Here is a 26018-nt window from a genome sequence, read left to right as displayed (position 1 = left end):
TATTTGCAACTAGCTCAGGACCCAAATTCCATGTGTTGTTATTTAATGCAGTTCTGTGGCCAAAGGTGTCGTGTGTCTGTGCGGTGTGTGTGGGGTGGGGGGGTGGGGGGCGGGGCTTGGGGGAGTAGCGCGCAAACAATTCCCAAAATGACTTCTCGTGTTTTCTAGTTCTGTAGTACATAGCATGTAAGTTGTTTATACAATGTTGCTCTTTGCGACGCTTGCCATCAACTTTCAAAGTCAATGGATATTCATGATCAATCATCACATATCATTTACTTAAAAATACAGCAGAATAGTCAAGTAGATACTAACGACTTATTGGAAATAATGAATAAACGGGTGTTTACATTACAGTTTCTTTATTCATATAAATTAGTAGCACTTAATTATCTATATAATAATTTCATGTATTTATAATTTATCAACAATGGGATTTCAACACATGAACATGTAAGTGTATGGTCCGGCATAAAACTACCGGTCATTGTCATAACGTAATCCTCTCAGGTTCAAATAATATTGCACTTTTCCCTGGCCTATTTCTTCAACAAACGGACATCATTTCGTTTTGCATTGTTAGTAAACAATTTTAAAGGAATAAAAAAGACCCGTATATCCGTTCACATGTGTAAATCAAGCACTCAAGTATTTGTAGATAAAAACACGTCGCCTTTGTGACGTTTGTCCGCAGTTAGACTAAAACGCGGCCTGATCGTTCCATTAAAGATCACGACGTCACTGGGACATCATCAGATGTTTACTGCTTTATCGCATTTCTAAAATGCTGTGATTTTAGGTTCAACAAGTGTTCAAAAACTAAGATGGCGGCCTAGACGACTGCGGTGTCGTCTACTCGTCTTCTGATCACCGTCCTCCCCCGTCCAGGATTTAGACTTCACCCGGAAGTGACGTAGGTCGGCTGCGTGGTTCTCATGCAACATGGGTTTGTAGCTGATTGGATCACACAGGTCCTGGAATGGAAGAAAATAGAATATATGAACACTAAATGCATGATAGGCCGTTCAAACGTTTTGTATATTGATGTATTCATTACGCATTTTACACAATAGCGTCCATGTCAAAACCTATAGAGAATACACTGACATATAACACACATTTGTTGGTTTCCCTATTGTACTACTTTCAATATTCATACTTTGAGGTATTATATAATATATATATGAACAGACACATATTCATAATGTTTGTATATGTATGCATATCAAAAAGAACAGCCCAATGTTTACAAAACCTAATTAGAATTATTCTTAAAAATACCTGATACATGTTGAAGAAGTCCTTGTATCCGCCATGGAGTAGGTGCACTTCCGGGAAGTTGAGACGCGGGTACCTGTCGCTGTTTAACATTCGGTCTTGCTCGCGAAGGAACCGGTACCTATGTATGTACAAATGATTATACTCTGTTTAATAATACGCCAATTTCCTTATAAATGTCGTTGTAAAAATCCTATATAAAATGCTGTTATTTAAATAAGAGTTTAAATCAACCAATATTGGCCAAGCATGAGAGTAGTATTTACAGTGAAGATTTTGTTAAATAGTTGTCCTATCTTATTAAAATAAACAATGTTCACAAACAATAAATCATATATGAGATAGGGTTATTTTATGTTGTGTCATGTTAGCTGGCGTGACGTCTAGAGCGACAACTTACATTTTAGGACCCCTTTCTGATGAGAATTCACAGTGGAAGATCAGCACGTTGCGCTTGTCGTCAGCTACTGGTTTCTGAAGCAAGCTTTTCTCTCGAACTCGTACGGGTAACGGCAATCCACAATGGTCACGTCACCAATGACGTCACTGAAGCTTCCACGAATAATATCAGCCGTCACATCCGGTGAGATGGACGAAAGGTCTTTGTTCTTTCCGGGAATTCTCGGAAGTGAGTATTTGCTTGATCCGTCAGCGATCATGTCGTTTCCGATTTCAAGCGTTTCGACCGCGCTGATGATCCCGTTTGTTAAACGTTCTTTGGATTCGGGAGTTATACACGAAATATCTTTGGCCTTTTTGAATGCATGTATTGGTGACTCCTCTGTTAAGTGTACGTCAGCAGAGCGCTTTCCTGTAAAGATGCTGCGTCTGACGTCAAACGCAGCGCGTCGTCGCATCAACGGTTTTGCGGGAATTTTAATCTACAAAGGCAAATCGGCGTCAGTTTTATAAAAGGACTTAAATACCGTAAAATTAATGTTCTTCTTTTTTGTTTCACATATGAAAGAATGAAACATAAATAAGTGATATTTTGTTGGATACACCTGCGTCTCAATTTCACAAAGATTATCAAAATGAATATGTATAAAGGTCCGTATTCACGTACAGACAAAGGCGTGTCCATTTCATGATCGTCTTTCATGCAGATTCTGTTCCCTTTTCCTCTAGGCGTCAACATGGCCTCGAGTTCAGCCGAGGAAACCCCGCAGTCGTCAACGAATCTGGAAATTGCATCATCGAACAATCTCAATCTGAAATGTTAAGAACATTCGAAACTGATTACGAAATTTCGTTATTAAATTACAAACATTGTTATATGCATCAATGGCCTTATTGATATAGATCAAACTTGGTGTTAATCCTTGTAAAAATGCATGCCATTGAAAAAGCTATATAATTGACATCCAGTTTTTACACATGGGCGTTACAACTCGTCTCGATTTTATTAAAATATATATCTATATAAATATATCAAAATACAAATATAACATTGCTGATATATTTTTACACCTTTTAAAAATTCTGAAAATAGTTTCAATGCCCAACCCATTAAGCTGTGAATCCAGCAATTGTCTAGTTGACATTTTTATTAAAATATTACTCCATCTTTATTTGTAGTAAAACATATACAATAAAGATAAATAAATCACATAAAGTAAAATACAAGTACAAAATGGAGCATGCTTATTGATATGTTAGTTTAAAACTTATTTTTTCTATTTCAAATGGGTTTGATTTTTTTAACATATTTACTATTTTAGAAAAAGATATTGCTTTTATTTACAAGAACAAGAACAGCAGCAGCAGCAACAACAACAACGAAGCGTTATAATTCAGACCTGAAACTTGCACCATCCAGTATGTATAATTTACATTTTCCAGATTAAGAAGCAAAATAGAACAGAACGTCAAATCATTTTTTATGAACCTTGTTAATGAAAAATAAAGATAAAATCTAAAATATTTCAAAGAATCCTACCTGAGCGGCATATTGAAGGCAGAAGGTTTAGTATGAAACCTTTGATGGTGAGGCTTTAAAAATAATATTTGATTTTCAGTATTTAAGAAAGCAGTTATATACTACGTCAACCCTAAAAAATAATGTTCATTAATTTCTTAATTATCGAGTAGAGCAGTATCCCTCTCTTTTAATTATTTCCTCACGAGACTTAAGTGCATTCAAGAGACAAAGTTTGGTTTACTCAATGTGTTTTATAAGTGTGGTGATAATTATCTGAAAATATCGGGGAAGTACGAGACTTTTAATTGGCCAATCGCCTCTCAAAGTACATGTCAAAATGCATGTTAGCTATTGTCAAAATTCGTACAAGCGGGCTGCCTTTAAAATAGATTTTATCGTTGGCTTGATGAGTTTTATCAGAGTATTCGAACAAAACTAACCCGGTTTGATATGTATTTGCCAAAACAAATTGTTAAAAAGATCTAAATCTTCTTTAGAATGAAATATCTAATCGTGTTACTTTGATATGTTAAGAACTGATCGAATTCGAAAGCATACTATTGACACTTGTACATATTTTGAGTGTCACGTTACAAAACGAACAATTTCCATCCGGGTAATTCTGAATTAATCCCTCTTTCGTATGGAGAAAACGGCAAAAATACGAATAGTAGACATCACCGTTAGTTTCTGAACGCCCATTGAACTGACGATCAAGACAGTTTAGAAATGTGATGTACAGTGACCTCATTACGTCCGATGATGTCCTCAGCCAGATGGAATGACCAGGCAGTTTAAAGGCGAAGACAAATTACCATTGCAAATGGGCATTCTATGAAATATCTAAGCGCGCGAATTATTTTTGTTTTATTTATATAAAAAGTAGTGTGGTAGAAATAGGCTGGGAAAACTGCACTATAATTTGATTGATTCTGAGATACTGTATGATGGCCGAGTGTTTAGGCACGACAATACACTCTATGTGTTCATTTAATTATAAATACACAGCATAATTATTTATAAACTTATATCAAGTACTACTATATTATATGAATACCATGAAAAGAAACTGTCAAGCATATTTGCGGTTATTCAATAGTTTTATTATGTCATTTATTAACATGAATTTAAACGAAACAATTGAATGTCCAAAATTAAAAAAAATGTTACCTTTCTTGTTACGGCTATACCGATGCTCTGTAGGACCTTATTATTCCCAGATCATATTCTTCTCAGGTCTGGGAAAATAGGATCCTATTCTTCACAGTTTCAAATTTGTGACATATATGATTGACCAAAATGGTGGTAAGCAAGAGAATCATATTCTTCACAGATTTTGTCGATGACATTGCTGTTTGATAAATTTGATAATAAAATGTAATAATAAAAATATATAAAAAAATAAATAATAATAATAATAATAATTGCATGATAAAGTTAATTATAATAATAATAATAATAATAATAATAATAATAATAATAATAATAATAATAATAATTATTATTATAATAATAATAATAATAATAATAATAATAATAATAATAATAATGATAATAATAATAAAAATGATAATGAGAAGAAGAAGAAGCAGAAGAAGAAGAAGAAGAAGAAGAAGAAGAAGAAGAAGAAGAAGAAGAAGAAGAAGAAGAAGAAGAAGAAGAAGAAGAAGAAGACAAAGAAGATCAACAACAACAATGATTAAAAGTAGTGGTGGTAGTAGTAGTTGTATGAGGAGGTTCAGCAGTAGATGATGGTGGTGCTTGTGGTGGAGGTTGAGGCGGTTATGGCAGCAGCAGCTGCAGAAGTTGCAGTCGTAATATTAGTAGTTGTATAACGGGCTGGTTATGCCCCCACAAAGTGGCGGCATATAGGGTTGCCCTTGTCCATACGTACGTCTGTCTGTACGTACGTACGTCCCGAAGATTGTTTCCGATCTAATTCTTGAAAACCGTTTGTCCAATCCTCACCAAACTTTAAAGACATGTTTGTGACCATAATATCTTGATCAAGTTCGATAGTCATGGAAATCGCTTTAGTCATTTAGGAGTTACGGCCCTTTTTTGCCAAAAATACTTCAAAAATATATGTTTCCAATCTAATTCTTGAAAACTGTTTGTCCAATCCTCACCAAACTTTAAACACATGTTTGTGACCATAATATCTTGATCAAGTTCGATAGTCATGGAAATCGCTTTAGTCATTTAGGAGTTACGGCCCTTTTTTGCCAAAAATACTTCAAAAATATATGTTTCCAATCTAATTCTTGAAAAGTATGTGTCCAATGTGGATCCAACAAGTTTTTTCCTGCCTGAATGGCGCCATATAACCTATACAGTCTTGCGATGCCGTAAAACCCAACTCAACTCAACTTATCCTATATGTGCAGATTATCCTGAATAATCATTATGGCTTATTTTCTGTGACAAAAAATCGAAGTGGGGGCATCCGTGTCCTATGGACACATTTCTAGTTTGAGAAAGGTTTGCAGGCGGCATTTTGAAGGGACATCATCGCCACAAGGCTTAACTGAGGTTAAAGTTGAAAATAGTATTTCTTATATATTGTTATACAATCTTTCTCTCTGTTTCGAACATGAACATATTAAACTTGAAAGTTTAACCTTTAGCCTGCAGAGTACAAAATGTTTGTTTTTTGCGCATACTTAACTTCTCATAAAGCTTATTTGTTAAACATTATATTTTTGGCAAGCTCCGAAGTTTATATAATATGTCCCCCAACGCCGAACACCTACACAAACCACTTCTACGCCATTGAAACAAACAAACAAACAAACAAACAACAGCAACAAAAACACATATTCTTAAAACTACGCCTTATATAATAAACAATAAAAACATATTCTTGCAACAACAATAAAAACAATACCACCACCAATTCTTAAAACTAAAATTTTGTCCAAATTTATCTTGGTCGGTTTGTGTCACCGAGGGTTTATTGTTACACTATCGTAAATGCTCGACCATATCAGGCAAGCTCGGGACAGAACTATCTTTAAACAAAAGCTCTTCTAGCACTGCGGTATTCACTGTTTCGGTGCTAACAAGAACAAACCTATTCCTACTTATACCACCAATACCCGTGCAGCAACAACAACAGAAAAAACAACAACATAATCAACGATTCTTTATGACTAGAATATATACGCATACATGTATATCAACAAAATATATCTGCAATACTGGAAAAAGCAATCTGTGACAAATGTGACTCAGTTGTAAAAATTACTTATTTTGTTAAAAAATGATGCAAGTTTTGATCTGTGAGGAATGTGGTACATAAATAACCGGCTTCGATCACAATTTTCCCAGGACCTGTGACAAATGTGTTCGAATGTGTGATAAATGAGATCTTATTTTTTCCAGCTGTGAATAAAAGGATCCTATTTTTCCCAGATGGGAAGAATATGATCCGGGAAAAATAAGGTCTTACAATGTTCTCTCATAAAATGTGTTTATTTTAAGAGTAAAATAATCGGTATGAGTTTTTTATCTTGATTTTCTTAAACATATGGTATATCTTACACGCACAGTTTCTTTACTCTGTACGTTTAAATGCAATGCCTTCTAAATTCTAGGTAGTTTTGAGAGCACTTTATTTCCGTTGAGAGAGTGTTCATACCTGACTGGTCTCAAAGCGGAAATAATTCTACCCATATTTAGTTGTTCTTACTGATGCACATATAAACATTTTTCATTTATGACATTGAAATGACATGTCTAAAATGCTACAAGGTTTTGAACATATTCTGGTGAGATACGTAAAGACTTTTGAATATTTTAATAGCGATTCATCTTACCGTATTTATATGTGGTGTTGACAATTAAAGTTTATGGAGAAGATTTTCATAACTTGATGTGTTATCATTAAAAACGAACTTTGGCGTTCTGCATTAAATGTTTCCTATTTTTATTCTGTGTTGGTTTTAATTTAAAAATGCCAAACAACAGGACAGTAATTGAAATTGGATTTGATTTAAGGTTTTAAGATAATAAGCTTAGTATTGATTGCACAAATATTGCTTAGTCTTTGGAGGATTTAATTGTTTTGCTGCATTTTTGAACATTTGAAAATTCAGGGCATCACATATATTTTATACCTCAACGCCTAAGATTTCTCTGCACAAGCAAAGGTGCGACTAAGTACATTGCATTGCTTTAAATTCTTTAACAGACTAGGAGAAAACTGAAATTGTTTAAAAATTGTCAGGGATTGTTTGCATTCCAGTAGAAGTTAACCAGTTTATCAGTTAAGTGTTACTTTCTTCTTCAAGAGTGATCTTAAAAAAAAAAAACGCCAGGATCTTTATCACACATACACAAAGAGTAGTGTCCTCTGCATAATTATACAAGGCTGCCTTATTGATAAAGTAGAAGATCCCATCGAGGAAGATGTTGAAAACTAAAGGCCCTAATATTGATTCTTGCGGCACGCCTTTCAGGATGGAGTCCCACTCGCTGGTAATCTGACCAAATTTGACCCGTTGTGTTCTGTTTGTAAGATAGCTGCGTATTAGTTTACATGCTGGGCTGAGAAAACATATGTATCAAGCTTGACTTAGATGAGATCATGGCGAAGGCAGGCGAATGTTTTTGAAAATTCGAGGTACATTAGATCTCCACCTACATATTTGTTTTCACCAAGGGCCTTTTTCCCGTCTCCAACCAGCCTTAAATGGTTGTTTTGACATCCGTATGTTGTTCTGCCAGGAAAGGATAAAAAATATCATGACTGATTTGTTGCTCTCTGATGAACAAGTCATACAATTTTGACATTGTTGGTAAAATACTGACTGGTTTATACTAGAAGTAGTTCTTGTAAAGGGGTATTTCCTCTTAAAAATAGGGGTTGCTTGTGCTTGCTAAAGACTATTTGGAAATGATCTCTGGCTTTTAACTTCATCGATTATGATTCAGTTAGAAACTTTTAAAGAATATTTGCCTGCAATGATGGTTTTGGGAAGATATATTCTAATTGTTTCTTCTTCTCTTTAACCTATCAATATACATTTATCGGTGACCGGGGTGAAATAAATATCCGCTGACATTTTTGTAATTTTCCTGTATTTTGTCAATACTAGGGTGTTTATCTTTCAACTGAGTTCCAGAAACTCCAATATTGCTAGCTTTATTGATGTCAAATGAGTTCATTTTATTTGCAGCCAGCTTTTGGTCACAAACAAAATTTCCTATGTAACCATCCAACGCATTTCAGTGGCCTGAGGTGTCGTAGGAAGAAGAGGGGGTCGACAATCGCAAAAACTGACAACTCGTGTTTTCTAGACAGAAAATTGGCAACAGGTATGCACGTCGTGGTTGACTTGCTCCAGTTCGGTCGTACATTGCATGTTTATACAATGTTGCTCCTCGCCACGCTCACCAACAACTTTCATGGATACTCATGATCACTCCTTATATATCATATACTTAACAATACAGTAGAATTGTAAAGTATTAACTAATGACTTATTGAAAATAATGAATAAACGAGAGTTTATATTACAGTTTTCTTATTCATATAAATAAGTAGCACTTAATATTAGTAATTTATAAAATAATGTAATGTATTTACAATTTTATCAACAATGGCATTTCAACACATGTACATGTAAGTGTATGGTCCGGCATAGAACTACCGGTCAGTGTCATGACGTAATATTCTTAGGTTCAAATTATATTGCACTTTCCCCTGGCCTATATCTCCAACAAACGTTCGTTACTTTGTTATGCATTGTCATAAAAATCAACAATTTCTAACAATCTTAAAGGAACATTAAACTGTTTATCCGTTCACATGTGTAAATCAAGAGCTCGTGAATTCTTTGATAAAAACTCGTCGCCTTTGTGACCTTTCTCCGCAATCAGACTGAAATGCGACCTGATCGCTCCATTTAAGGTCATGAGGTCAATTGGAGTAATACCATCGTCTGAAGTTTACTGCTTTATCGCATTATCGCATTATCGCCGTGACTTTAGCTTCAACAACCGTTCAGAAACTAAGATGGCGGCCTAGACGACTGCGGTGTCGTCTACTTGTCTTCTGATTACCGTCCTCCCCCGTCCAGGATTTAGACTTCACACGGAAGTGACGTAGGTCGGCTGCGTGGTTCTCATGCAACATGGGCTTGTAGCTGATTGGATCACACAGTCCCTGGAATGGAAGATAATAGAATATATGAATACTAAATGCATGCTTTGCCGTTTAACCGTTTTTTATATTGATGTATTCACTACCGTATTTTACACAACAGCGTCCTTGTCAAAACCAAAGCATACTATGTATATCTATGACTGTAAAGCGATAACACTGGCATATCACACACATTTTTTTGTTTTCCTATTGTTCTATTTTTAATATATATATTGATACTGTGGCGTATTATATAAATATTAACAGAGAAGCATTCATAATTTATTTATGTATTTAAATTAATAAAAAAGCCCAATGTTTCAATAACGTAATTAGAAATAGTTTTAAACATACCTGATACTTATTGAAAAAGGCCTTGTATCCGCCATGTAGTAGGTACACTTCCGGGAAGTTTAGACGCGGATACCTGTTGCTATTCAACATCCTGTCTTGCGCGCGTAGGAACCGATACCTGTTGTTGTACAAATAATTATACCCTGTTTAATAATACGCGAATTTCTTCATAAATCTTAGATAAGAGATTAAATCAACCGATATTGGTCCAGCACCAGAATAGTATTTACTGTGGAGATTTTGTTAAATAATTTCCTATCGTATCAAAATATAAAATACACTTGAACAATATCCGATATATAAGGAAGAACCATTTTACGTTGTGTCAAAATAACTGGCGTGACGTTAGACTGACAACTTACATTTTAGGCCCTCTTTCTGATGAGAATTCACAGTGAAAGATGAGCACGTGACGCTTGTCGTCAGCTACTGGTTTCTGAAGCAAGCTGTTGACCTCATCCTTCGTAAACATGTTAACAGCCCCTCTGATGTGCCCACCCTCGAACTCGTACGGATAACGGCAATCAACAATGGTGACGTCACCAAAGATGTCATTGAAGCATCCACGAATTACATCAGCCATCACTTCCGGTGAGATGGACGTAAGGTCTTTGTGCTTTCCGGGAATTGTCGGAAAAGAGTATTTACTTGACCCGTCAGCAATCATGTCATTTCCGATTTCAAGCGTTTCGACCGCGCTGATGATCCCGTTTGTTAAACGTTCGTTGGATTTGAGAGTTATGCCCGAAACATCTTTGGCCTTTTTGAATGCATGTATCGGTGAATCCTCTGTAAGGTCTACGTCAGCAGAGCGCTTTCCGGAAAAGATGCTGCGTCTGACGTCAAACGCAGCGCGACGTCGCATCAACGGTTTTGCGGGAATTTCAATCTAAAAAGGTAAATCGGAGTCAGTTTTTTAAAAAGACTAAAATACCTTAAAATTAATGCATTCTAATAAATTGCTTTCTTTTGAAATTGCTGTTGTCTTTATTTGTTATACATATGAAATATTAAAACATAAATTAGTGATATTATGATGGATACTGCTGCGTCTTCCGACGGCCTCAAATTTACAAAGTTAATCAAAAAGAAGATAAAAGTGATTGTATAAAGTTTCCGAATTAACGTACCGACAAAGGCGTGTCCAATCCATGATCATCTTGCATGCAGAATTTGTCCCCCTTTCCTCTAGGCGTCATTACGGTCTCGAGTTCAGCAGGGGTAACCCCGCAGTCGTCATCGAATCCGGAAATGACGTCATCGAACAATCTCAATCTGAAATGTTAAGAACACTGGAACTTGAAAACGAATTTTCGTAATTAAATTACGAACACTTTTATGTGCATTACTGACCTAAGTGATCTAGATCAAATTTCATATTAATTCTTGTAAATGCTTGCAATTAAATAGCTATATAATTGAAATCCACGTTTGACACAAGGACGTTACTCGTCTTATTTATACATGTATATATTTAACTAAGAATATCACATAGCTAAGATATTTTTGCTTAACTAAAGCTGCACTCTCACAGATTGAACGTTTTGACCACTTTTTTATTTTTTGTCTTGGAACAAGCCATTTTCTGTGAACATCCATGGAAACCACTTAATATATAAGACTGCTTACAAAAAATCAGATCGCAGGTTTTCATATTTAAGTTTATAAATTGATGTTTTAGTCATGTTTCTCAAACATTTAGTAACGGTTTAAGCCATAAAACATTGATTTCCGAATGGATATAAGAAAATCTACGATCTGATTTTTTGTCAGCAATATTGTATCATTGGTTTGCAGATATTTACGCAAAAATTAGCTCTTTCTAAGACCAAAAATAAAAAAAGTTGTGAAAATGGTCAATCTGTGAGAATGCAGCTTTAAAAGTTCTAAAAATGGTTTCAACGCCCTCACGGTTAATCTGTGAATCCAGCCATTGTCTAGTTTTATTAAAATATCACTCAAACGTTATTTTTATTAAAAATATAGTACAGAAATATCCAAATCACATAAAGTTAAATGCCAGTACAACATTGAGGCGCATGCTTCTAAATATTTTAGTTTAAAACCTTTTTTATGAAATAAAATCGTTTCTTATTGGTTTAACATTTTTTAACATTTCACTATTATAGGAAAATATACTTCTTCAATTTACAAAATCAACAACAACAACGAATCGTAATATCTCAGAACCTGAAACATTACGACTTTACTATTCAGAAGAACAGAACGTTTACTCTGTTTCATAAACATTTTTTAATGAAAAAAGAGAGAAATATTTGATAAAATCTTACCTGAGCGGCATATTAAAGACAAAAGTTGTAGTAGGAAACCTTTGATGGTGAGGCTTTAACAATATGTAGTTTTCACTATTTTAGAAATCAGTTATATACTATGTCAGCCCTGAAAAATATTCTTATTTAATTTCTTAATTATCGAGTAGAAAATGTTCCCTCTCTTTTAACTATTTCCTCACGAGATTTAAGTGCAATCAACAGACAAAGTTTGGTTTGCTCAATATGTTTTATAAGTGTGGTGATAATGATCTTAACATATCGGAAGAGTTTGAGACTTTTAATTGGCCAATTGCCTCTCAAAGTACATGTCAAAATACATGTAAACTATTGTCGAAATTCATCCAAGCGGGCTACCTTTTAAATAGATTTCATCTGTGTGTTTATGAATTTTATCAGAATGTTCGAACAAAACTAACCAGATTTGATAAAAATCTGACAAAGTTTAAGAGATCTAAGTTTTCTTAAATATGACATATCTAATCGTGTTTCTTTGAGATGTAAAGAACTGATCAAATTCAAAAGCATACTATTGACACTTGTACATATTTTGGATGTCACGTAAGAAAACAAATACACGTAATTGGCTTCTTAACATTTCATAATCGGGAAATAAGGAAAGTTTCAGTTTTTTATCTTTATTATTTAAAAGATGTAGTATATCTTACACACACAGTTTCTTTACTGTGAACGTATTAATGCAATGCCTTCTAAATTCTATGTAGCATTGAGAGCAACTTATTTCCGTTGAGAGACTATTCCATACCTGCTCTTAAAGCGGAAATAATTCTACCTATATTTAGTTGTTCTTACAAATGCATATATACAAATGTTTCATAAATGAGCTACAATTACAAGTCTGAAATGCTGAAATAAGGTTTTGAACATATTCTGGTGAGATACCGTTCAGACATTTGTAAGTTTCAATAGCGATGTATCTTATCCTATTCATATGTGGTGTTGGCAATTAAACTATATGAAGAAGATTTTCATACCTCGATGTGTAATGATTAAAAACAATCTATGACTTTCTGTATTAAACACTTTCTTCTTTTTTTATGTTGGTCTTGGTTCACAAATGCCAAACAACAGGGCGGTAATTGAAATTGGATTTGACAAAACATTTTAAGATAATAAACTTAGTATTGATTGCCAAAATATTGCTTAATCTTTGAAGGAACTTAATTGCTTAGCTGCATTTTTGAACATTTTAAAATTCTAGGCATTACAATTTAAACAAATGATATATCTCAACGCCTAAGACTTTCCTGCAAAAACAATAGTGTTACTTAGTACATTGCATTGCTATATTTCTTTAACAGACTAGGAGCCAACTCAAAATTGCATGAAATTTGTCAGGGTAAGCATGCATGTGAGTGGAATGTTAACCAGTTTATCAAAATGTTACTTCCTTCTACAAGAGTGGTCTTAAAAGCATTAGGCTTGTTTTCACACACAAACAGTTAGTGTCATCTGCATAGTTATACATATTTTAAACCTTAATTTTGTAGTTGGCCTACTTTAAATAAGTTCGAAACGCTTATGTCCTCCAAATAAAACAAATGTCAAATGAATATTGCGAAAAACATATTTTTTGCAATGAAATTAAGAAATGAAATTTTACCAACGACTTAATATATTAAGTTAAATATTGAACCTGAAATTATACCTTCGTCTGACTTTTTGTACTGTTATATTGAAATAATATACATGTACGTAATAACATCTCATGCATATGTCTTTTATTCATAACATCTCTTTGTTAAGTTCTGTTTACCACTTTTCATCTGTTATTTTTCACTGCTGTAACCTTGTAAGTTTAAAGCCGAAATAAACGTATTGCATAGTATTGTATACAGCGCTGTCTTATTGATAAAGTAGAAGATGTCATTGAGAACGATGTTGACCTTTCAAGATGGTGTCCCACAGTCACTGATAATATTTGATCGTTTTGTTCTATTTGTAAGAAAGCTGTGCATTACTTTACATGCTGGGATGAGAGAACAAATGCCTTAATCTTGACTAAGATGAGATCAAGCAGTCGAATGTGTTTTTTTTTTCATTTTAACGTTCGAGGTCCATAAGCTCTCCATCTACATATTTGTTCTCGTAAATGGCTTTTTGTAGTCTTCAACCAGCCTTAACAGGTTAGTTTGACATCCTTATGTTGTTCTGAAAGCTGCATGGAAAGGATGAAAAATATCAAAATGACTGATTAGTTGCTCACTTACCACCCGTTTATGTACTGACTGGTTTAAAGTTCTATTAAAGGTTTATTTTTCAGGAAAATATGGGTTACTTGTGCTAGCTTGAGACAATTTGGAAATGATCCCTGGCTTTTAATTTCATTAGCCATGTTTCGGATGGGAACTTTTAAAGTATATTTGCCTGCAATGATGATCTTGGAAAGATTAAGATAGATTCCAGTTGCTTCTTGGGGATTTATCCTATCAATCTATCTTTTTCAATATCCTTAATGGTGACTGGGATGAAATCAAAATCCACTGACATTATGTAATTTTCCTGTATTTTGTCAATACTAGGGTGTTTATCTTTAAAAAAATGAGTTCATATTATTTGCAGCCAGCTTTTGACCACAATCAAAACTTCCTATTTAATCATCTAACCCATTTCAGATGCCAGAGGTGTCGTAGGAAGAAAGTCGGGGGGGGGGGGGGGGCGACAATCCCCAAACTGACCTCTCATGTTTTCTAGACAGATAATTGGTTCCGTCAGTTTTTCTTGGTGATATGCAACAGATGTGCAGGTCGTGGATGACTTGCTCCACTTCGGTCAAACTATGCATGGTAGATGTTTATACAATGTTGCGCCACCAACTTTTTTGCCAATGGATATTCATGATCACTCATCAAGTATACTTGATAATACAGTAGTATCGTAAAGTATAAACTAATGATATATTGAAAATAATGAATAAACGAGAGTTTATATTACAGTTTCTTTATTCATATAAATTGGTAGCACTTAATATTAGTAATTTATATTATAATGGAATATATTTACAATTTTATCAACAACAGGATTTCAACACATGTACATGTAAATGTACGGTCCGGCATATAACTACCAGTCATTGTCATGACGTAATCTTCTCTGGTTCAAATAATATTGCACTTTCCCCTGGCCTATTTCTCCAACAAACAAACATTACTTCGCTTTGCAATGTTATAAGTATAAACAATTGCAATTGCAAACAATTTTAAAGGAACGAGGAACTGTATATCCGTTCACATGTGTAAATCAAGAGCCAAGAGTATTTTTTTTATTAAAACTCTTTGCCTTTGTGACCTTTCTCCGCAGTCAGACTAAATGCGGCCTGATCGTTCCGTTTAAGATCATGACGTCACTGGGAATAATGACATCATCGAAAGTCTACTGCTTTATCGCATTTCATAACAGCCGTGACTTTAGGCTCATCAAGCGTTCATAAACTAAGATGGCGGCCTAGACGACTGCGGTGGCGTCTGCTCGTTTTCTGATTACCGTCCTCCCCCGTCCAGGATTTAGACTTCACCCGAAAGTGACGTAGGTCGGCCGCGTGGTTCTCATGCAACATGGGTTTGTAGCTGATTGGATCACACAGGTCCTGGAATGGAAGGAAATGAAATATGTGTACACTAAATGTATGCGTGGCCGTGTTAAACATACATTGATGTATTCTCTGCCAATTTTACACAATAGCGTCCGTGTCAAAACCAACGAATACCGTGTTTATTTATGACTGCAGAGCGAATACACTGGCATATTACACACATTTGTTTGCTTCCCTATTGTACTACTTTTGATATTTACATTTATACTTTGAGGTATTATGTAAATATTAACAAAGATAATTCATATTTATATCAAATACAACAGTCCAATGTTCACACAAGCGAACACTGGCATATTGCACACATGTGTTTGTTCCCCTATTGTTCTATTTTTAATACGTCCATTAATACTGTTACGAATTATAAATATTAACAAAGAATAATTCATAATTTATTCATGTATTTAAATTAATTAAAACAGCCCAATGTTAACAAAAACGTAATTAAAAACATTTTGAAACATACCTGATACTTGTTGAAAAATGCCTTGTATCCACCATGGAGAAGGTACACTTCCGGGAAGTTAAGACGCGGGTACCTGTCGCTGTTCAACATCCGGTCTTGCGCGCGAAGGAACCGGTGCCTGTGGATGTACAAATAATTATACTCTGTTTATTAATACGCGAATTTCTTCATCAATGTCGATGTAAAAATCTTAGATAAGAGTTTAAACAAAATAATATTGGCCCATAATCAGAATAGTATTCACAGTGAATATTTCGTTAAATAATTATCTATCTTATTAAAATAAATAATGTTCAAAAACAATATATCATATATGAGGTAGGGCTATTTTATGTTGTGTCACGTTAGCTGGTGTCAACTTACATTTTGGGCCCTCTTTCTGATGAAAATTCACAGTGGAAGATCAACACGTGACGCTTGCCGTCAGCTACTGGTTTATGAAGCAAGCTGTTGACCTCATCTTTGGTGAACAAATTAACAGCCCCTCTGATGTGCCCGCCCTCGAACTCGTACGGGTATTGGCAATCCACAATGGTCACGTTACCAATGACGTCATTGAAGCATCCACGAATTACATCAGCCATCACTTCCGGTGAGATGGACGTAAGGTCTTTGTGCTTTCCGGGCATTGTCGGAAGTGAGTATTTACTTGACCCGTCAGCGATCATGTCATTTCCGATTTCAAGCGTTTCGACCGCGCTGATGATCCCGTTTGTTAAACTTTCTTTGGATTTGGGAGTTATACCCGAAACATCTTTGGCCTTTTTGAATGCATGTATTGGTGACTCCTCTGTTAAATCTACGTCAGCAGAGCGCTTTCCGGAAAAGATGCTTCGTCTGACGTCATACGCAGCGCGACGTCGCATCAACGGTTTTGCTGGAATTTCAATCTACAAAGACAAATCGGCGTCAGCTTTGAAAAAAGACTTAATATCGTAAAATAAATTCTAATTAATTACTTTCTTTTGGAAATGCTGTTATTTTTTGTTTCACATTTCAAAGAATGAAACGTAAATAAGTGATATTTTGTTGGATACACCTGCGTCTCCATTTCACAAAGATTATCAAAAAGAATATGTATAAAGTGCCGTATTCACGTACAAACAAAGGCGTGTCACTTCCATGATCGTCTCTATTACAGAATTTGTTTCCTTCAGGTGTCAACAAGGCCTCGAGTTCAGCAGTGGAAGCCCCGCAGTCTTCACCAAATCCGGAAATGACGTCATCAAACAATCTCAATCTGAAATGATTAGAACATTGGAAACTGAATACGAAATTTCATATTGAATTTACGAACATTGTTATATGCATCACTGGCCTAATTGATCTAGATCGAATTTGGTACTAATCCTTGTAAATGCACGCCATTGAAAACAATTGCTAACAGCGTTGGACCCATAGACATATATATATATATATATATTAACTCGTCTAGTTTTTATTAAAAAACGCATATTTAAAACAAAATACATTGCCGATATACGATTTCGTATTTCGCTCAGTTTTAAGCTCTGAAAATAGTCTCTATGCCCAACCGATTTAGCTTTGAATCCAGCCATTGTCTGTTGATATTTTTATTAAAATATAACTGCAACGTTATTTGTAGCAAAAAAATAAGGAATAAAAAAATGTCTAAATCACATAAAGTAAAATACCAGTACAACATCGAGGTGCATGCAATAATTAAGTTTAAAACGTCTCATTAAACTTTTTTTATTTCTAATTGGTTTGACACCTTTTTAATATTTTTACTATTATAGGAAAATATATTGCTTCATTTTACAAAAACCACAACAACAACAACGAATCAAAATAACTCAGGACTGGACTTAAAACATTACGACTTTCACTATCCAATATTCATCATTTACCCTTTTCCTGGATAAAGAACAGAACGTTTATTCAGTTTCATTAACATTTTAAATGAAAAAAGAGAGAAATATTTAATAAAATCCTACCTGAGCGGCATATTGATGACAAAAGTTGTAGTAGGAAACCTTTGATGTTGATGCTTTAACAATATTTGATTTTCACTATTTTTGAAATCAGTTATATAGTATCCTGGAAAATAATTTTTACTAATTTCTTAATTATTGAGTAAAACAGTATCCCTCTCTTTTAATTATTTCCTCACGAGAAGTGCAATTAACATACAAAGTTTGGTTTACTCAATATGTTTTATAAGTGTGGTGATAATGATCTTAACATATCGGAAGAGTCGGAGACTTTTAATTAGTCAATCGCCTCTCAAAGTACATGTCAAAGTACATGTAAACTATTGTCGAAATTCATCCAAGCGGGCTACCTTTAAATAGATTTCATCTGTGTGTATATGAATTTTATCAGAATGTTCGAACAAAACTAACCAGATTTGATAAAAATCTGACAAAGTTTAAGAGATCTAAGTTTTCTTAAATATGACATATCTAATAGTGTTACTTTGAGATGTAAAGAACTGATCGAATTAAAAGCATACTATTGACACTTGTACATATTTTGGCTGTCACGTAACAAAACGAACGATCGTAATAGGCTTCTTAACCTTTCATAATCGGGCAATAAAGTACACCGCATTTGTTTTTTCCAACCAGGTAATTTTGAAATAATCCGTCTTTTTCATAGAGAAAACGGCAATAACCAATGGAAATGTTCATACCAAGAAATATCTTAGCGCGAGATGTATTACTTTGTTTAATCTATATAAAAAAGTAACGTTCGTTTGTGGTAAAACTAGGCTTGGAAAACTATACTATTATTTGAATCTGAGATCCTGAATAAGACAATTACCTGTACTGTTAGGCCAGAAAATACACTTGCACGTGTTTATGTACTTGTAAATACTTAACATTTTTATATATCAACTTATATCAAGTACTACTATATTATATGAATACCATGAAAAGAAACTGTCAAACATATTTGCGTTTATTCAATAGTTTTAATTTGTCATTTATAAACATAAAAATAAGACCATTCTTGTAAAGGCTATACCGATGCTCTCTCACAATATGTGTTCGTTTTAAGAGTAAAATAATCGGTTTAAGTTTTTATCTTGATTTATTTTAAAGAATGATATGGTATATCTTACACGCACAGTTTTTTTTTACTCTGTACGTTTAAATGTAATGCCTTCTAAATTCTAGGTAGTTTTGAGAGCACTTTATTTCCGTTAAGAGGGTTTGTTCCCACTTTGCCAACCGTTAATTGCCTCCAATTAAAGTAACTACCAATTTTGTCCTCGCACCTCCAACTTACCTGTATTTTCACCATTTTTTGGCACCCAAATTTATTTGTAGTTGAAATTAACTTATAATCCTTCCTTATCAGATATAAAATGTTTTAGTATTAAAATTTAAAAGTTAGTTTCAACAAAAAACAATGTTGATTTTGACTTGTTCATTGTAACATTAATATCATACAATAAACCAAATGATCTTTATCATTAATCAATAACTTTAATTAATAAGCTTGTACAAGTATCCACTTTAAACTTGGAATGTTTATAATTAACAATTAGGAAGTTATGGCTAAACTACCAACATTCTACGAGTCAAAATCTAGCCTATACAGGTAACTATCCATAAAATAAGTAATAACCGAATAAAATGGACCGAGACGCCGGCAGGAGAGCCATTCCTCATGGCCAACGATGGTGATGTGGAGAGAATCCTCGTCTTTGCCACAACAGACAACCTACGCCAACTCTACTGCGGACACCTGGAACATGGACGGTACCTTCTACTCATCACCGTCATACTTCTGCCAGCTGTACAGCATCCACGCGAAGGTCGACGGGTACATGTGTCCCCTGGTGCATGGACTCCTACCAAATAAACAAGAAATAACCTACACAAGGTTCTTCAACCTCATAAAGGACTTCGCTACTGAGAATAACATACCCCTGTCGCCAGACTCTGTGATGATGGATTTCGAAACAGCAGCATGGCGTGCGGTCAGTGGTATATTTGATGTAAGTGTTCGTGGGTGTTTCTTCCACTTCACACAGTGTTTGTGGAGGAAAGTTCAATCACTAGGTCTTGTTTGTGAGTTTAGGGACCTACAATTTCTATAGGAAAAAATATCGGTTGGCAAAGTGGGAACACACCGTTGAGAGTGTTCATACCTGACTGGTCTCAAAGCGGAAATAATTTTACCCATATTTAGTTGTTCTTATTGATGCACATATACACATTTTTTATATATGACATTCAAATAACATGTCTAAAATGCAACAAGGTTTTGTACATATTCTGGTGAGATACCGTACAGACATTTGAAAGTTTAAATAGCGATTCATCTTACCGTACTCATATATGGTGTTGACAATTAAACTATATGGAGAAGATTTTCATAACTTGATGTGTAATCATTAAAAACAAACTATGGCGTTCTGCATTAAATGTTTCCTATTTTTATTCTGTGTTGGTCTTGGTTCAAAAATGCCAAACAATAGGACAGTAATTGAAATTTGATTTGATTTAAGGTTTTAAGATAATAAGCTTAGTATTGATAGCAAAAATATTGCTTAGTTTTTGAAGGATTTAATTGTTTAGCTGCATTTTTGAACATTTTAAAATTCAAGGCATCACATATTTTTTATACCTCAACGCATAAGACTTCTCTGCACAAGCAATGACGCGACTAAGTACATTGCATGGCTTTATTTCATTAACAGACTAGGAGAAAACTGAAATTGTTTAAAATTTGTCAGGGATTGTTTGCATTTCAGTGGAAGTTAACCAGTTTATCGAAGTGTTACTTTCTTCTTCAAGAGTGATCTTAAAAAAAACGTCAGGATCTTTATCACACATACACAAAGAGTAGTGTCCTCTGCATAATTATACAAGGCTGCCTTATTGATAAAGTAGAAGATGCTATCGAGGAAGATGTTGAAAACTAAAGGCCCTAATATTGATTCTTGTGGCACGCCTTTCAGGATGGAGTCCCACTCACTGGTAATCTGACCAAGTTTGACCCGTTGTGTTCTGTTTGTAAGATAGATGTGTATTAGTTTACATGCTGGGGCTAAGAGAACATATGCAGTAAGCTTGACTTAGATGAGATCATAGGGCAGGCAGTCGAATGTCTTTGAACATTAGAGGTCCATTAGATATCCACCTACATATTTGTTCTCGTCAAGGACTTTTTCCAGTCTTTAATCAGCCTTAACTGGTGATTTTGACATCCGTATGCTGTTCTGATATCTAACAGGAAAGGATGAAAAATATATCAAAATGACTTATTAGTTGCTCAATTATGACCCGGTCATATACTTTGGACATTGTTGGTAAAATACTGACTGCCGAAAAGTTATTTTAAAGGGGTATTTCTTCTTAAAAATAGGGGTTACTTGTGGTAGCTTATGACTATTTGGAAATGATCCTTGGCTTTTAACTTCATCGGCTATGTTTCGCATGGGAACTTTTAAAGTATATTTGTCTGCAATGATGGTTTAGGGAAGAATCAAATGTATTGCAGTTGCTTCTTGGGGATTTAACCTATCAATATACCTTTACCGGTGACCGGGGTAAAATAAAAATCCACTGACATTATGTAATTTCCCTGTATATTGTTAATACTAGGGTGTCTTTAAACTGACTTCCAGATACGCCAATATTTCTGGCTATATTGAAGTAAAATGTGTTCATTTTATTTGCAGCCAGCTTTTGATCACAAATTTCCTATGTAATCATCAAACGATTACAGTCGCCAAGGATGTCGCAGGAAGGCTGGGTGATGCAGGAGACAATCCCCAAATTGACCTCTCGTGATTTCTAGACAGAAAAATGGTTCTATCATTTTTTCTTGGTTATATGCAACGGTTGTGCACGTCTGATTGACTTGCATCTCTTCGGTCGTACATTGCACGTTTGCTGGTAATACAATGTTGCGCTTTGCTACGCCCTACAAACTTTCATATAAGATCATCATATATCATATACTTAATAATGCAGTAGCATAGTAAATATATACTAATGACTAATGGAAAATAGTGAATAAACCAGATTTTATAAAACAGTTTCTTTATTCATATAAATTAGTAGCACTTAACATTAGTTATTTATATTGTAATATAAAATGTATTTACAATTTTATCAACAACATGATTTCAACACATGTACATATAAGTGTGTGGTCCGGCATAAAACTACCGGTCATTTTCGTAACGTACTCGTCTCAGGTTCAAATAATATTGCACTTTCCCCTGGCCTATTTCTCCAACAAACGGACATTACTTCGTTTTGCATTGTCATAAGAATCAACAATTTAAAACAATTTTAACATTAAACTGTATATCCGTTCACATCAGTAAATCAAGAGCTCATGTACTTTTAGATACAAACTCTTCGCCTTTGTGACCTTTCTCCGCAGCTATAACGCGGCCTGATCGTGCCATTTACGATCATAACGTCACTGGAAGAAATGACATCATGGGGAGTTTACTTCTTTATCGCATTTCTGAAATGCCGTGACTTAAGGTTCAACAAGCGTTCAAAAACTAAGATGGCGACCTAGACGACTGCGGTGGCGTCTACTTGTTTTCTGATTGCCGTCATCTCCTGTCCAGGATTTAGACTTCACCCGGAAGTGACGTAGGTCGGCTGCGTGGTTCTCATGTAACATGGGTTTGTAGCTGATTGGATCACACAGGTCCTGGAAGAAAAAGAAATATAATATGTGTACACTTAATGTATGCGTAACCGTGTATAACTTAATGTATATCGATGTAATCTCTACGACTATTACACAATAGAGTCCTTGTCAAAACCAACGCATACCATGTTTATACGCATATTACACACTTTTGTTTGTTTCCCTATTGTTCTATTTTTAATCTTTATTTTAAGGTATTATATAAATATTAACAGAGATTTTGTTGTCATTTATGTACTTATATTTATATAAAAAGCAACACCCAATGATCACAAAAATGTGCTTACGACTATTTTACAACATACCTGATAATTGTTGAAAAAGGCCTTGTATCCGCCATGGAGTAGGTACACTTCCGGGAAGTTAAGGCTCGGATACATGTTGCTATTCATCATCCTGTCTTGCGCGCGAAGAAACCGGTACCTGTGGATGTACAAATAATTATACTCTTTTTAATAATACGCGAATGTCTTTATCAATGCCGATGTAAAAATCTTAGATAAGAGTTTAAATCAACCAATATTGGCCCAGCACCAGAATAGTATTTACAGTGGAGATTTTGTTAAATAATTTCCTATCTTATCAAAATATATAATATACTTAAACAATATTCCATATATGAGGAAGAACCATTTTACGTTGTGTCAAGTTAACTGGCATGACGTTAGACCGACAACTTACATTTTAGGCCCCCTTTCGGATGAGAATTCACAGTGGAAGATCAGCACGTGACGCTTATCGTCAGCTACTGGTTTCTGAAGCAAGCTGTTGACCTCATCTTTCGTGTACATGTTTACAGCCCCTCTGATGTGCCCGCCGTCGAACTCGTACGGGTACCGGCAATCCACAATGGTGACGTCACCAATGACGTCATTGAAGCATCCACGAATAACATCAGCCATCACTTCCGGTGAGATGGACGTAAGGTCTTTGTGCTTTCCGGGCATTGTCGGAAGTGAGTATTTACTTGACCCGTCAGCGATCATGTCATTTCCGATTTCAAGCGTTTCGACCGCGCTGATGATCCCGTTTGTTAAACGTTCGTTGGATTCGGGAGTTATGCCCGAAACATCTTTGGCCTTTTTGAATGTTTGTATCGGTGAATCCTCTGTTAGGTCTACGTCAGCAATGCGCTTTTCGGAAAAGATGCTGCGTCTGACGTCAAACGCAGCGCGTCGTCGCATCAACGGTTTTGCGGGAATTTCAATCTACAAAGGCAAATCGGAGTCAGTTCTGTGTAAAAGACTGTCAGCTCTGTCTTAAAATACCTTAAATTTATGTATTCTAATGAATTGTTTTTTTTTTTGGAAAATGCTGTTGACTTTTTTTGTTTTACAAATAAAAAAATAAAACTTAAATAAGTTATATTATATTGGATACACCTGCGTCTTCCGATGGCCTCAAATTTAAAATATTATTAAAAAAAGTATAAAAGTGACATGTATAAAGTACCGTATTCACCTACCGACAAAGGCGTGTTCAGTCCATGATCGTCTTTCATGCAGATTCTGTTCCCCTTTCCTCTAGGCGTCAACATGGCCTCGAGTTCAGCAGGGGAAACCCCGCAGTCGTCACCGAATCCGGATATGACGTCATCGAACAATCTCAATCTGAATTGTTTTAAAGATGAGGAACTGATTACGAAATTTCGTAATTAAATTACAAACGTAGTTATATGCATCAATGATCTAATTGATCTAGATCAAACTTGGTGTTAATCCTTGTAAAAATGCATGCCATCGAAAAAAGTATAAAATTGACATCCACCTTTTACACATTGACGTAACTCGTCTCGTTTTTGTTAAAAATATATCTATATGTATATATCAAAATACAAATTTAACATTCCTGGTATATATTTTGCTCATTTTAAAATGATGAAAATAGTTTCAATGCCCAGCCGATTAAGCTATGAATCAAGCCATTGTCTAATTTACATTTTTATTAAAAAATACTCCAACGTTATTTGTAGTAAAACATATAGAATAAAGATAAATAAATCACATAAAGTAAAATACAAGTACAAAATGGAGCATGCTTTGCTTTTAAATATTTTAGTTTAAAACTTCTTTTATTAATTTGCTAATTGGTTTGATATTTTTACTATTTTAGAAAATTATATTGCTTCAATTTACAAAACAACAACAACAACAACAACAACAGCGAATCGTTATAATTGAGATCTTGATACATAACAACTTTCACTATCCAGTATTCATAATTTACAGTTTTCCTGGTTAAAGAATAGAACAGCACGTTTAATCAGTTTTATAAACATTACTAATGTTAAATAAAAAAATCTAAAATATTTAAAAGAATCCTACCTTAGCGGCATATTGATGACAAAAGTTGTAGTAGGAAACCTTTGATGTTGATGCTTTAACAATATTTGATTTTCACTATTTTTGAAATCAGTTATATACTATCCTGGAAAATAATTTTAACTAATTTCTTAATTATCGAGTAGAACAGTATCCCTGTCTTTTAATTATTTCCTCACGAGGCTTAAGTGCAATCAACAGACAAAGTTGGTTTACTCAATATGCTTTATATGTGTGGTGATAATGATCTTAAAATTTCGGAAGAGTTTGAGACTTTTAATTGGCCAATCGCCTCTCAAAGTGCATGTCAATGTACATGTAAACTATTGTCGAAATTCATCCAAGCGGGCTACTTTTAAATAGATTTCATCTGTGTGTTTATGAATTTTATCAGGATGTTCGAACAAAACTAACCAGATTTGATAAAAATCTGACAAAGTTTAAGAGATCTAAGTTTTCTTAAATATGACATATCTAATCGTGTTACTTTGAGATGTAAAGAACTGATCGAATTCGAAACATACTATTGACACTTGTACATATTTTGGCTGTCGCGTAACAAAACAAATAATCGTAATTGGCTTTTTATCCTTTCATAATCGGGAAAACAATTACACCGCATTTGTATTTTCCAACGAAAAAAATCTGAAATAACCCGTCTTTCTATAACTTATACATTAACAAATCTTATATAGTCGTACAAAACAACTATGATTTTTAGTCGTTGTTGTTGCTCCTTCTATATACTGCAGTTGGCGATGTTTTGTACGGCTGCAACACTATGTAGAGGATTATTGTTTAATTATAAATGGTACAGCTGGAGGGATACATTTAATTTTTATGAACAATTTTAGTTATTTATTCACACACCCACCAATCAGCTACAAACCTATGTTGCACGTGGACCATGCGACTGACCTACACGTACATTACATGCAGGTACATTCCAAATCCCAGACAAGGAGGGGGGGG

General features: G+C 34.6%; 4 protein-coding genes across 4 annotated transcripts; all 4 read right to left on the bottom strand.

Annotated features, from left to right (window-relative positions):
• Positions 1-812: 812 nt before the first annotated feature.
• On the bottom strand, positions 813-3228 carry LOC128226093 (M-phase inducer phosphatase 1-like). The gene is made up of 5 exons (XM_052935988.1): positions 3218-3228; positions 2345-2489; positions 1747-2159; positions 1282-1399; positions 813-974 (listed from the first exon to the last, which is right to left on the bottom strand). Exons 1-5 carry the CDS (start codon positions 3226-3228, stop codon positions 813-815), a joined length of 849 nt encoding a protein of 282 aa, XP_052791948.1.
• A 5978-nt stretch (positions 3229-9206) lies between these two features.
• Positions 9207-12003, bottom strand: LOC128226083 (M-phase inducer phosphatase 1-like). The gene is made up of 5 exons (XM_052935978.1): positions 11993-12003; positions 10832-10976; positions 10064-10590; positions 9702-9819; positions 9207-9368 (listed from the first exon to the last, which is right to left on the bottom strand). The coding sequence occupies exons 1-5, from the start codon at positions 12001-12003 to the stop codon at positions 9207-9209; spliced, it is 963 nt and encodes a 320-aa protein (XP_052791938.1).
• Positions 12004-15437: 3434 nt separating this feature from the next.
• LOC128226072 (M-phase inducer phosphatase 1-like) lies at positions 15438-18040 on the bottom strand. Its single transcript, XM_052935969.1, has 5 exons — positions 18030-18040; positions 17173-17311; positions 16435-16961; positions 16072-16189; positions 15438-15599 (listed from the first exon to the last, which is right to left on the bottom strand). The coding sequence occupies exons 1-5, from the start codon at positions 18038-18040 to the stop codon at positions 15438-15440; spliced, it is 957 nt and encodes a 318-aa protein (XP_052791929.1).
• Positions 18041-22563: 4523 nt separating this feature from the next.
• Positions 22564-25060, bottom strand: LOC128226061 (M-phase inducer phosphatase-like). The gene is made up of 5 exons (XM_052935962.1): positions 25050-25060; positions 24191-24335; positions 23407-23933; positions 23031-23148; positions 22564-22725 (listed from the first exon to the last, which is right to left on the bottom strand). Exons 1-5 carry the CDS (start codon positions 25058-25060, stop codon positions 22564-22566), a joined length of 963 nt encoding a protein of 320 aa, XP_052791922.1.
• Between the last annotated feature and the right edge of the window lie 958 nt (positions 25061-26018).

This window comes from Mya arenaria, chromosome 1 (assembly GCF_026914265.1).
Source record: "Mya arenaria isolate MELC-2E11 chromosome 1, ASM2691426v1".
In the NCBI taxonomy this organism is placed as follows: domain Eukaryota; kingdom Metazoa; phylum Mollusca; class Bivalvia; order Myida; family Myidae; genus Mya; species Mya arenaria.
This window is presented reverse-complemented; position numbering and strand designations above follow the sequence as displayed.